Source organism: Solea senegalensis, linkage group LG1, assembly GCF_019176455.1.
Source record: "Solea senegalensis isolate Sse05_10M linkage group LG1, IFAPA_SoseM_1, whole genome shotgun sequence".
NCBI lineage: Eukaryota > Metazoa > Chordata > Actinopteri > Pleuronectiformes > Soleidae > Solea > Solea senegalensis.
This window is the reverse complement of record NC_058021.1, coordinates 24,730,631-24,745,238: the sequence shown is the minus strand read 5'-3', so window position 1 is coordinate 24,745,238 and position 14,608 is coordinate 24,730,631. Positions and strand designations below refer to the sequence as shown.

Here is a 14,608-nt window from a genome sequence, read left to right as displayed (position 1 = left end):
AAAAGAATGGAGTAAGTGAAAATATCCAGGCAGAAACTTTCAGCATAGACAAGTATAGACAGATGGCACTACATCATGAGGCAAGACTTTTGCTGCTACTACTGTTGTATGTTTTATTTTTTGTCCATATTTTCTTGTTGGTTTAGTAAACAGCTGAGTTTAACACGTAATCCTAAAAATTGGAATTTTTCCAATAGCACAGTCACGTAACTACGGTAATGCAAAGTGCACTTTGGTTAAGATTATACGTTTTGGGAAGGCATAGCTGTTCAAGTCCACTTGCCAATAAAGTCAGTAAAAATTACCATCAGTGTACATACATTTGAACTTAGTTTGTGTGTATTTATTCCTTTGTGGGGTCCAAAAATCATGCAAAACTATCTTTGTGAGGACATTTGGATCTTGTGGGAACATTTTGTCTGGGCCCCACAACTTTAAAGGGCTTCTTGGGGGTTAATATCTGGTTAACGTTAAGGTAAGCGGTAGGGAATGCACTCACTAAGATATAAAAACAAGTTTGTGTGTGGCTGAAAATGTCTGCGTTAATGACCTGAGACTGTGCAGTCAGTCATGCTTACCATCTGCTGGTGCTGCCACATAACCCATCTGGTCAACTATAGACAAATGAATCATCTCGTTGGCTTCTAGACCCAAACTTCACCTGGAAATGTCTAACATCAGGTCAGTCTGTGCAGCCCAGTAGTATCTGTCTTTTTTATTTCCGTGGACTAATCCAGAGGTTCGCAGCTGTTGTCCCGAGCCAAAGTGGAGTACACAACATGTGATGTGTTGCAGGAGAATTATAGTAGCTGTGTCTGCTTCAATGTGACTTTTCGTGTGTGACACGAGCCAAGATCACACACTTATTTCATAGTCACAGGGTCGCAGTACTGTGCCGGTCAAACTACTTGAAATAATGTCTTGAAGTCCTTATTAGTTTGGGGTCATAGACGAGGCTTCATGATATTTCACCTAGAGGAATCCCCAGGTACTATCACAGTAAATTATGTGTATTATATTATTTACTGGCAACCTGTCCAGGGTGTACCCTGCTTATCAACCCCCCCTGACCCTTACATGGAAGATAAATTGGTAGAAGATGGATGGATGTTCCTTGTTTGTCTTCTCTCCGTTGGACTGGTGTTGTATTTTCCCAGTTTTCCAGTTTCATGAAGCCTCTTTTCTGCTCTTCAATTTCCTGGGCTTGCCTCCAGAAATTTCTGAATCTGATTTGAGATCTGACTCTTTGAAAAGTTTGCGCAGCAATTCGCGACCATGGATCATGCGGCAATTGAGTGCTATTTTTTAACAAGTTGCAAAGCTTGATGATGAATAGAGAATCATTCCAAATATCATGTATTGTAGTGAAATGGGTATGCATACATACATTGATCTAAATGCTAACGGTGTCACACATATAGCAGGTTATGTGTGGAGTTCCTACTCCACACACGGCATTTCTCACACTGAGAAGTGATAAAACTTATGGCACATAAATTAGTAATGCAAAGGCAAATTGCTCTGCATAGTCCATTCATACAGCTGTTTTTAATTAGCAACCTATCAGCCAATCAGAAAATTGGATTTCTTGTAAGGTAAAGTCTGAAAATAGGTTTCTGCTGCGAGTACTCGTTCCACAAAAGCGCAGGATGTAATTACTTCAATTATAATTATGTCACTTAATGTATTATAATAGCTGCTTATTAAAGTGTAAGTTTAATGTGTAAAGAGTATGAAAACTTAACGTTTGCCTGTTTTGTTTTGTTTTGTTTTGTTTTCAAGGCATCAAAACTAATCTAAAATACACACATGCACACACACACAGACAGATTATGACCAATTCTTTTTAAGGGGACAATTTGGGGCCAAATGTCTCTTTGATCCATTTGTTGTCTTTCTTTGTTCTGAAAGGCAAAAATAGGTTGAGCCGCAGTAACTGTATTGCATTCAGTGAAACGCTGTTATTTCTTTGTAAATTCTGCATTTGTTATGTCATCACCATGGCCACTGCTGCCCCAACCCAGACCACTGAAGGTCTCATTTTGATAAAATGTGAATTGCTACGATGTGCGTGTGCTTTGTGGGCATGTGGGTGGTAGGTGCACTGTGTGACTCTCTCCATTGTTATGCTGCTAGCTGGTTGTGATTCTCCCATTCAGACAGTAGTTGTCCTTCCACACAGTGTGCTGAAATCTCCTCTCTCACTGGCTAAAAGTGAGAGAAGATATGGCAGCACACAAATGGGATTCTTTACACACAGGTACTGTACCACTTACTTAAACCCGCTGGCAAAGTTATCTTAGATAACTTAATAATGCCATTTTCTCCTCTGCTTAAGAAACTGTACTCCTTTGTACTCCCTTAAGGGCTGAAGTGCCTTGTGATTTTACCTTCTTTAACATGATCTAGTTTTAAATCTGAGGGGAAATTATCAGGAAACATTATGATTTTATGGAATTTTTTTCTTATCACTTGGAGCAAATTGTTGCACATTGGAGATTTATTGATATGGCCCTAGGTGTTTAGAACGTTCTTGAGACCATAACACATTTAGTAGGAGCTTTGAAAGAGGGAAATAAATACCAATCGCACTTTATCCTTGCTTTCCACTAAATGAAGCTTCTGTCAGTGCAGTGGCTAAGCAACGGAGGCCATAGACGCATTGAAAGTACATCTGACATACTCTTGGTTGAAAGTGTATTGTCTGCAGTAGTGTCTCGCACAATAGGACCAAGGGTTTGAAGTTTGGAGAGTTTTAGTATCACCCTTAGGACCAATTAGAGAGATAAGTCTTCTCCATATGAATGTATGCAGTGAAATTGCTTTCATGCACACGAGAGGTTAGAACTCCTTGTGCATTTCATATAAATGTGTCATTTAAACTCAGTTTGCCTTGAACATCAGGCGTTTTGTGTCGAGTCAGAAAAGACATTCATGTTTTTGGTTGGCTATACATGTGTGTACATATATATATATATATATATATATATATATATATATATATATACATATATATATATACATATATATATATATATATATATATATACATATATATATATATATATATATATATATATATATATATATATATATATATATATATATATATATACATGCAATAAGGTTCTGTTAGATGTGCCACAGAACCTGGTCAACCAGTAACTTCTGTGAGTCTGGCACTGACTTCCGTAACAATTTCCTCAACAAAGCTCAGTTCTCACTTCTGTCGAGCTCCTAATTCTCTCCTCACACCGTGGATCCTTTATTGGCCCCTTCTAATGGAATCTTCCCCTTCCATCCTGTTCTTCGCTTGCCTCCTTCTGAGGTGTGACTCACCGTCCAGCTGTATGCCTGTATTGTTGTCGCTCTGTCTTTGTCGGCCTTGTTTTCATTCATTGCTTGAAGCTCCTGAAGTCTTTTTGTTTAGGTGGCATTGCATATTTGCACTGTGATGAATGTTTATTCTGTATACATATATATATGTAAAATAAAAATAAGCAAATTATGTTATGGGTATACTGTATGTCTCTATACGCCTGCCCTTTGTGGTCATGCCCCTCCATATAAATACATCATCAATGTTATTTCTTTGTAATCAGACAGTAATTATACTTCTGAGAGGCTTCACAGAGACAGAAGCAGTAGGTGGTCGTACGTGCGTGTGTGTGTGTGTATGTTTGTGTGTGCGTGTGCGGGTTAATGTGCTTGCCTGCTATCTGCCCTTGCCTTTGGTGACAGGGTGTGAGGCAAGCAGTGATGGGGAGGAGCTCAGCTCTGTCACTGGGGGACACTTATCGCGCTTAACCAGGAGACACACAAACACACAGCGATGCATGGCTACAACTACCACACAAATGCAGGGAAGCACACAGGTGCCAACATACAGTATATGAATCAACCAATAATTAGTGTGACATATAACAATAATTACAATTAATCTGCCAGTCAAATTTCTGAAGATGGCTAAACATCTATAAGATATATACATTTCAGTTTAGAGAATTTGAAATTGAATATCATATATTGTTGATAGTTTCATTGATCGTAGCTCACACTGAACTCCACACATCTTGTGCAAATACATTTGACTGCTCTGCTCCACTGTTCCTGTTTTCCAGGGTTATAGTGGATGGTCTAAGGCCAATCACCTGAGACATCAAAGAGATCTCACACAGCTGATACCACATTTAGCCTTCTACTCCTCCTCACGGCCCTGAAATACTCCTACTCCTCTTATGCCATCTGCCATCTTGACTTTACTCGCTGCTTTTTTCCACCGATTCTTCAATATTCCGTCCTCTTACTCGTGCCCGGCCTCTTTCCTCGTCTTCTGTCTCCACTCCTGACACATCCACACTCCCTCTCTCCCTCCCACTCTTCATCTTCCTTGAGCATGAGGAGTGACACACAGATATGGTGAGGGTGAGGTGAGACAGCAGAGAGGTCGCTTCATCAACCACAGTCTGATAATCCATCAGCAGCTGTTTAGCGTGCTGCTACTTTGTCTTCATTAGCTGCCGCTCATTTCATTTCTTTCACAAATCATTACAAAAGTTTTTATCTCGTCTTCTTCTACAGGTTTTCATTCAGAAGGAAAAATGGCCTCCTTTTGTCGTTGAGATATGATCAGCTTTCTGTTGAAAATGATTGAAGTGGTGGGAAATTACAGGCTACATTAAAGCATTTTACTAAAAAGATATTAAACAGGCCTCATTAAACAATGAATGTGAGATAACAATGTTTTATCCACAATAGATTTGTTGCTCTTTGCATTGAAATGAAAATGAATCTGAAACATTTGAAATTTGAAATGAAACCATTCCTGCACTGATTTTATTCTTTGGCTTATCAGATCTGAGAGGGTTATAGTTTTTACTTCACTTGTAGACCAGATGAGTTGGTGCACTGTTGTAACAATGCTTTTTTTTTAACAGATAACTACTGGAACGCTGCATCATTCACCACCCCGTCATCCTACCTGCACTTTGCCACCTTCCACGGTGAGACCAGTGCAGACATCTCCTTCTATTTCAAGACCAGCGCACCCTATGGCGTCTTTCTGGAAAACCTGGGCAATACTGACTTCATTCGTCTGGAGCTCAAATGTAAGATGTGTCCTAGTGAGTCTTTGTGTACCGAAGAGTCATTTTTCATCGTGTTTGTCTCTCTCTCGCTGTGATGTAGCCATGCATGAGGTTTAATCCAGTATTCAGTCTGACAGTGCACACTCACTCACACACACGCTCTCAGAATCGCATGGGCACAGAGGCAGATGCAGACACGCACACATCAGCGACAACCATTTACCTTCCTGATTATGGCACACTACTTTGTGACTGCAGGAGAGAGCAATCATTTATTTAGGGTGATTGGTGTGTGCGATAATTATGTCCATTATGAACCTCTGTTTAACCAAATCACCCATTTTCAGGGATGACAAAACACAAGCGATCACGCACAGAGAGAGAGAGAGAAAACGAGAGAGAGTATGTCTCTGTCTTTTTCTCATTCGTGCAAAGAGCACCATCTTTTTAAAATACTCCAATTAAAAGACCCCGAACAACATTTCACCACACCTCACAAACAAATTATTTGTGTCTCATGTTTCTCTCACACAAACCTGTCTTGCATTCAAAAAAAATAAAGTAAAATAGACTTTGACCATTTGTGAAATTCCTCAAGTCAAAACACCCACTCATCTTCTACCACTTTATCCTCCACATGAGGTTTGCTGACATAGGGCGAAAGACGGGGTACACCCTGGACAGATCGCCAGTCCATCACAGGGCCACACATAGAGATAAACAACCAATTACTCTCACACTCACAGAGCGTTTTAGAATTTGCCTTATCCCCAAATCTGCATGTTTTTGTACTGGGAGGAAAACCCATTTTAGTTAACATAGTCACCAAGATTCTTTAGATAGGAAAGCAGCTTCCAGCTCTTTACCTTCTCTTGAGTAGCTCCTTAGCTTTGTAACCAATAAAAACATTATTATTATTATCATCATTATTATTACAATAATAATGATAATAATTGTATGGGAATCTAAAGCAATTATTGTCCAAACAAATATCCAGCCGACACATTAAATGATAGAAATAGTTTAAGCAAGCATCATATCTGTCCTTACTGGGTATTTGGCTATGAATTCAAAATCTCAAAAAAAGTGTCAATAGAAAACAGAATTCTGCCAGTGCCTGGACAGATTAGTTTCCTTTCAGCTGAATGTTTGATCTCAGACAAGAAGCTAACAAACGATAAAAAATGTAAAATGAAATCTAAACTGTAAGGTTATGATGAAAGACATTTCTAGATGAAGCACATCGCTGAAAAATATCTAGTCAGAGGATGAAAGAGCAGGAGCGATTTTGGAGCTGCTGTGGAAAGCAGAGCATAGCAAAGTTTTTTTTTTTTTTTTAAATGGATCAAATCTTCCAAACTCTACTGTTGCTGTTAGTTTCAGGGCGGCTTAGGACATGGTTAGGTGTGGAAAGTTGTGCACGGACAATGAATACACGAAAGGATAATTTATTAAAAACATCAGAGCTATTATCAGACTCTTTTTCTTAAAAAAAAAATTTAAAAAAATGAATCCACTCTTAACTGTGTGAATTGTTGTAACACTCCATTAACTGATAATCATAGAGTGGTGTTTATGAAAAATCACACACTGACTAGCTGGTTTGATTTTGGCTGATAAGTGAGTTCCCTTCATATTATTGTTTGAGTGCGTTTGTCATCTCAGGCTGCAGAAGCAGTACAATGTCATACAGAAAGTCTTTTTCAGACTGATGATTGACATGTCACACAGCATGTGTGATTATGTTCCAGCAGCTATAAATTAACATCCCAACAGCTGAGCTGGCTTTGATCAAGCATGTTAAACTCTCCGGCTTCTGCTTAATCACCGAGCAAAATCGTGTCGGGGGTTCCTGGCATGATGTGTTTGCCAATATATAACTGATTACATTTCTTTGAGATCTGAACATTTGGTGTCAAAAGCGCAACACGATGATCTCTTACTGGTGTTCCTTTCCCACCATTTTATGCCAAAATGCCAATGGCTGGATAGACACAAAGCTGATGGATGAATCGTGAGTCAAAGTGTTTTCTAAAGGCACTCCACAGAATTTTCTTCCAGCTAATGCTCTGAGATAAAACCACAGGTCCCTGCCTGTCGCACCAGTGCCAGTGGGCTAGCCGCAAGGTCCTCAGCTGGGAGTCACCCTTCACTGATGTTCCGCTGCTTTAATTCCAGAATATCTTTAGGTGGTAGGGTTGTAGTAGAGACGCCTCCCTCGTGCTCTCTGTGACTGGCCCTATGATCCTTAGTATCCCCACTTGGGGTCTCTTCTTCTGAGCCAAAGCCAGAAGCTCCCTTTCTGTGCCTCCTCAGCCAGTGCCCTCAGTTCTTTCTTGTGCTTGGCTGAGGCGATCTTAAACAGCTGCTGGTGGATTTTCCCACAAAGCCTCTGCATCCAACTTCAACAGAGTAAGTGTGTGCGTCCCATCCTGCTCTGTACAGGCTGCAGCGAACTTGCTGTACTTCTCCCTCAGTTCCTCCCATGGTACTGTGAGCTCTGCCATGGTTACTGTCTTGGCAAAACTAGCTGAATGACAGAATGATGTCTGGCCACTGAGAGGTTGTTGTTATTTCTGCTGGAAACTTGAGCTGTTTGCCGAAGCCGAGTCTTATCTGCCATTGGCAGCCAGGTTTCATTATGGATCACTCTCTCCTGTTGATATTCTCTGTTTCAGCTCCTTACCTGACAAAACACATCTGCAGCTTGGAGCTCTGTTGGGTTTGAGCCTTCATTCCTCCGACACCTCTGCCAATTTTGCCAGAGCACTTGGTCATGGCGCCACCTGTACTGTCCTTGGGACAAAGCAATTTTCCATCAAGATGTAGGCTAGGTTTTGGGGATCATATAGGCTTCAGATTGTCTCTGAGCCATACCAGAGATGTACTGTATGTCCTGGGCACTTGGAAGGATGTCAGTATTATAGAAGCTCAGTCTTGCCCGGGGGACCTTCCACATGTCGGCACGGGTTATTTCTTATTCTCTTATCTTATTCCCAATTGCCTTCCAGTTTGTCCATCTTGTTGCCATTGGCTCAGAGCTCTAATCTTGAAAGATTTATTCTCCATTCTTCTGACTTCTGAGACCAACGCTTATTCCTTTCTTTCATCGATGCTTTCTGACAGCTGCGTCATAACAGATTGAGCTATGTGCTTATCTGAGAGCTCAGTCGTGTATTGTCTACCAAGGCTCCTCACTGGCTGCTCCGCTAACAGCGGAATATTCTGAATTATTTCCGCTTGTGTGGTGTCGAACTTGAAGGCAGCTTTCAAAGGCTCAAGCATACCTAAAATGGTCCTAGAGGAAACTGGTGCATGCTTTCTCCTTACTGCTCTTCCACATCCACTCTGCCCTCCTGAGGTTGGCAAGCATGGATTTCAGCTGGTCCCAGAGAGCTTTGAGGCCCAAATTTTCTTCACTGGTGCTTTCCTCTATTCTTTCTGGAGAAGTCTTCTTTCATTCACCAATTCTCTACCTGCCTTATAGTAAATGATCTTCTGGAGGATTGGATAGAAACTCAGCTCAAAATATCGCTATTGCCTCTCTGTCGCTGTGTTTTTTTTTTTGTCCATGTGCAATGATGGAGTCAAGAACACTCTGCTGCTCCACCAGGCTTTGAGTCATACTCACCTGCAGAAGCAGTGCAAGTTTGCAGATGGATTCTCCCCCCACATGGTGCCTCCCCTTGATGGATGCACAAGCCAAGGTGTTTTGTTGCTTTGGACCATCCACAGATGCACAATCCACAGATGATTGGCCGTTATTTTTGTAATCCCGCCTAATTGGTTCATTGTCCATTCGGCCTCTCGGTGGACACCGGGCTGTCTTTTTCGTATAGTGCTTGTAGTGTCGTAGGTTGTCCATGGAGTGAGGTCATCTATTCATGGGCATGTGGGAAGGGCAACTATCCCACCCCTGGTGCAGTCTTTCCAGCCATCAATCAGTCACACCTCCGCCAGTGCCAGTGGGCCAGCCACAAGGTCAGGTGGGAGCAGCTAATCTAGGTTTGGAGTAAAGAAATATTGCAATGACACTTTATCACGTGCAAGTACAGTGAAACATTTTTCCAAAAGGTGGTGTTTGTCTTGCAAATGTGCAAGAAACACACATATTGTGTTGTCACAGCTACACAGCAGGTCAGAGGATATGGAGAGAGTGTGGGTGTGTGTTTCTATGTTTCCGTGTTTATTTGTGTGTATGTATAGTTGTCTTGAGGCTTTTGAAATGTCCCCACATTGATTTCCTCTCTCTTCTGCTTTGCTATCATCTTGCATTCTGCCCCACAGCGCACATTTAGACACACAATTGCATGAACCCTCCCTCTCTCTCTCACACACACACACTTACACATTCGCACTCACACACACACACATTAGTCCAAAACTGTATATGCTACAATCCAGTCAGGGCATGAAATAACTAGCATTAAGCCAGAGTAGCACACACCATTGCAGGAGCACATTCACACTCTCTCACAGATACACACACATCACTGTGACCTCAGCAGATTCAAAGTCATCAGGTGGCAGGTATTTCTCTTTGAATCTTAATGGAAAGAAATGGGCATAGACACATTTGAGGGTCAGCATTAAAAATGTATTCAGAACCATGTGAAGTGGCCTGGTAATAGGATTGAGGAGATATTGAAGGGTCCTCAAATATAGAAATGCTTGACTTCTGGGCTCTGCGGCTCAGTGGAAAGTATGTATGTGCCATGCTTTGAGTCCTTAAGAGGCTGCAGTTTCAGTGATAGCCTTGCCCAAAGGTTATAAACATTTTCAGTCTGGTATCCAGCTGTGACATCTACTCTGCCACTGCCAAGCTCAGCTTCTGAAACGGTACCATTGATCTTTTATGTGAGGACCAGACAGAGACAAAGTTGAGACTTCAGTCAATGCACCAATGGCCTTTCATTCCGTTTAATTTTAATGTACTATTTATGGTGCCAAATCACAACACAGCCCTCAACAAACACCTTACATTTCCAACACAAGCAAGCACTTGGATACAATGAAGAGATAATTTTTCTTTTCACATAAAAGAAACTTCTAGGGAAAATTGCACTCTAGGTAGGTGTTCTCAACATGTTGGGCTTAAGAGGAGAGGCAGAGGGGGAAGAAAGACAGGAGAAGGAGGCGGGGGCTGGTCATCTAAAGCAACAGCCTGGCACTAAGAAAATGTAAGATCAGATGCTAATATTCTTCCCATACTATATATATTTCATGTACTAATACATATCCAGGATTCTTTGCAAGTGTGAGGTGTGTTTTGCTGATAAACTTGAAGGTGTTAAAAGGAATTCTGTCTTTTTGATGCTGTAATCTCGTTTCAGCGTCACCAGCGCCAGGTTTGCCTTGACCTCTGAATTTGGCTCACACTTAAATAAACTAAGTGTCCTTCAAGTGTCCAGACTGTTGCAACCGCCCCAGGTGTGGAAAACACAAAGTAAAAATTTTAGCAATGCAAATGAGAAAAACGCTAGCAAGTAAAAGACCGTGAAGCTGTAATACAACACGGTCCGTCTGAAAATCAAAATGGAGCATATGAATACACACCCACTTGAGCAGTGAGCTTGTGATCTCTCACACAAAGACCCACACAATCTTGTTCACTATTTATCACTGTTAAGTTGTGCTGTGCTGATGCACAGCTTCCTGCCTCTATATTAAAAGATTAATAGAAAAGTAAATTGCAAAAATAAAAAGCTTCGCCGGGTGTTCTCTGGGCCAACGTGCCAGAGTAAGCGCGCATGCACACACACACACAATTTAATTCACACACATTTTTACACTTATGACATCCATCACAGCTATGCAAATACGTGAGGCAAGCGCCGTGCTCTGAGGGCACTTTAGTTTTCATTCCCGCCTGTGGACAGAGTGGAGAAGAAAAGTTGTGGGACATCCATCTTGCTTTGCAGTGGCACTAAAAAAAAATGCAAATAATCTCACACACACAAAAAGCGTTGCCATAGCAGCATTTCTATAGCTTTTGTTTCCACGGGAGTATTGTGATGTATGTTTGGCTTTCTTTCAGCATTTAAGATAACAGATAATGCTCTAACTTGTCCTGCAGACGTGCTCCATGCATAAAGACATCATTAATTCAGGGTACTAAACCCCGTCATTGCACGTGCGTGAATGTGCCTCTTTGTGCTGTTTGTTGTGGGTAGCTGGATGATCAAGCACTTTTTCATATTCATCGCGTAGGTTAATGCCCGCTACAAATCCAGATAGGCCGTTGCTGAGATGATTTCTCGTGTCTTTGCATCTCATCTACGACGAGGCAAATAGCGTCTGCGAGATGGGATTCAAGGAAGAAAGTGAAGGAGGAGTGAGGGGGTTAGTGGCAGGCAGATTGATGAAGGATGAGTAAGTGAATGGGGGGAAGCAAGCAGTAAATGAAGAAATAAAAGTTTGATGGAAGGAATACACAGGGAAGGGAGGTTGACTCAAGGGAGACCGGGGGTGGATAAAAGAAGGAAAGAAAAGTCAAACAAAAGAACAAAGAATGAAAAATGAGAGGAAAGAGGAACCAACAGGAAATGGTTAAGAAGGACAGAACCACTGTGGGTACAGCAGATAGGCTGCAAGAGGGCAAAAATGGAAGAATAGTTGGAGTGAAAAGAGATGATTAGATGAAAAAGTCCACACATTGATTGGACAAAGAAAAGTAGAACATACCTTCTCCCAACGGCAGCTGCATCACTTTATCCCCTCTAATATTTGAGCCTAATGAAACCAAGCAGTAACATAGATAGTTGTTACTTATCATCTCGATGACTGCAGCGCTCTGGTGTCTCTCAGAATACATGGCTTTTATACAGGCGTGCAGACAGTGGTACCAAACAATTAGGAAAACAGTCCAATTGGGTGTTAATGTGACAATTGCAAATCGTCTTTCCAGCCACAAAAAAACAAATGTCTTCATTGTTTTCTGCTCTCATTCATTGGCCAGATGCATTCACGGCTGGCATTTTGCAAGGGGGCGAACATCTCTCATCCAAACAGTGGCTATTCAGACAGAGACACTGACAAAGTAGTGAAGCACATAAATCTAAATATCAACCTCTGACAATTAGGGGATGTGAAGAACCTGCCAGTCAGCTGTAAATTATTTGTTTCCCATTTTTTTCACCGAATCATTTATGATCAGTAGTGTTTCAAACTGGAAGGCCCGAAATGTAATATTTCATCTGAATGTGACCTCACCAGTGTACTCACAGAAACATCTGGAACAGACAGGTGGTAAGCTCTCACACACACACACACCCACTCACCCACACACGCACAGGCCTGCATTCATTACAGAGGGAGAGAGAGTTTTATAAATATCAGTGAACATTTGTCTTGTCTTAGTAATTATAGGTTTAACAGTGACCCCTATTGGTTTGTTGAAATCAGGCTGCTGCACTTGCACTTGCATTTTCTCCTTCCCTTTTATATACTGTCGTCTTCATTCCTCATAATCCTTGCCAAACACATATCACACATACATGTACAAGACCATAAAAAATACTCATGCACACTATCATCTTCTGTTTGGGTCTTTTTTTTCTTCCTTGTTCATTCACATGTTCTCTCTCTTTAATTGTAAGTTTCCTTCGTCTTTCTAGAGTGAGAGAGAGAGTGAGAGAACACGTGGAAAGTGCTGTGATACAACTTAATGTCATGCAAAGCCAACAGTTCCTGGCGTGTATTGACTGCCTGTGGGATTAGCACCGTCCAAAGCTGTGAGCAGCCGTGTATTGCAAAGCTGAAATCTATACAAGGCAAATGAATGGCCTTGAAACAAATGAGCCATTAGATTAGAAATTGAACACATATTTACCTGCAGAATGGACTATGAGCAGGGAGTCATGGGAAAGTTGTTTGTTTTATAAACCGCCACTTCTCTCTCTCTCTCTCTGCAGCTCCTAAGGTGGTCTCCTTCTCCTTTGATGTCGGAAATGGGCCGGTGGAGCTAACGGTGCACTCAGCCATGCCCCTCAACGACGACCAGTGGCATCGCGTAACGGCTGAGCGAAACGTGAAAGAGGCCGTCCTCCAGCTAGATCAGACCTATCGGGCGTCTCGGCTCGCTCCCGCACAGGGGCACACACGGCTGGAGCTTTTCAGCCAGCTCTACGTGGGTAAGACACGCACATAACACACGAGTGACTCGTATACACACATTCGATTGCAGTTTGGACTTCTTTGTGTCGGTGGGACACTCACAGAGACAAACAGGTCAGAATTATCAGCTCTGATGTGTGGAAAGCAAACACCTCAGTACATATCATATCAAGTGGATTGAACTTTTCATTTGAAAGGTTTCTGTGCTATCTGTATTTTTAGTAATGCTGCTCCAATGCAGATTTTCACTTTCACACGTCTGAATGCTTCATACGTTACATAAGTAGAGCAGCCTTTACTGGAAATCAGTGTTCTTGCTTAAGAGGTTTCATTCTAGCTTAGCCTCAGCCATAATTAAGTTAACACTCTCACATACACACTCAGACACAGAGATACAGCTTTATATATATAAATCCAATCTTTATTTATAAAGCACTTTAAAACAGCTGAAACAAACAAAGTGCTGTACGTCAGAGATGAATAAGACACATCAAATATAGAAACATTAGACCAACTAGACCGAAAAACAAACAATAAAACAAAAAGGTACTCTAGAAAGTAGAAAAACAACATAAATAAACAAGTCATACAATAAAAAACAAAAACGGTAAAGCCAACCGAAGTGTCTACTGGGTCAACAGTGGAGGGGTGTATGCAGTGGGAGATTGTTCCGAAATCTCGGTGCAGCAACGGAAAAAGCTCTGTCCCCTCTGAGCTTCCTTTAAGATGTTGGTAACGCCAGAAGCAGCTGTAAGGATGTGTAAGGATGAAGCTGCTCGGAGAGACAAGGCAGGGCAAGACCATTTAAGGATTTAAAAACAAAAATAAAAGAATTGTTAAATGGACTCTAAATTGCATGGGCAGCCAGTGGAGTGAGGCCAAAATGTGTTTCCTTTTATGTGCTCCAGTTGAAAGACCCGCAGCGGCATTTTGAACAAGCTGGAGACGTGCGAGGGAAGTCTGACTGTCTCTATAAAAAAAGTACGTTGCAGTAATCCAGGCGAGATGTAGTAAAGGCATGGATTACTGTCTCAAAGTGCGGTTTTGAAAGGATAGGTTTTACCTTCACTATTGCACCAATTTTGACAGTCCAATTCAAAATCCCTGTCCATCTTAAAACCCAGATTTGTGACTGATGGCTTAACGTGCGGTGCCAAGCGGCCCAGGTTTGGTCCAAACGCCATCGCTTCTGTCTTCCTTTCATTATAGTTTATAGTTTATATTATAGTTGCCACGGAAGGATAATGTTAACACTGAGCTTCATACCGGCTGTGAGAGCATGTGATCAATAGTTTTTCGTTCATTGTAGTTTTTATTTAGTTTTGTCTTTTTGTTTTTAAAATGAGTTAGTTTCAATTCATTTTTAAAGCGGGTTTGCTAGATTTTATTAGTTTTTTTTAATTAGT

The 14,608-nt window shown here is 41.4% G+C and overlaps 1 protein-coding gene across 2 annotated transcripts in view; it reads left to right on the top strand.

The window, feature by feature from the left end:
* Positions 1 to 14,608, top strand: part of cntnap2a (contactin associated protein 2a) — a 315,409-nt gene that overhangs the window by 266,646 nt on the left and 34,155 nt on the right. For both annotated transcript variants that reach the window (XM_044036945.1, XM_044036937.1), the window contains exons 18-19: positions 4,938 to 5,108; positions 13,001 to 13,219. In XM_044036945.1, coding sequence (XP_043892880.1) covers positions 4,938 to 5,108; positions 13,001 to 13,219 — 390 coding nt within the window. The remainder of the gene's footprint in view (positions 1 to 4,937; positions 5,109 to 13,000; positions 13,220 to 14,608) is intronic.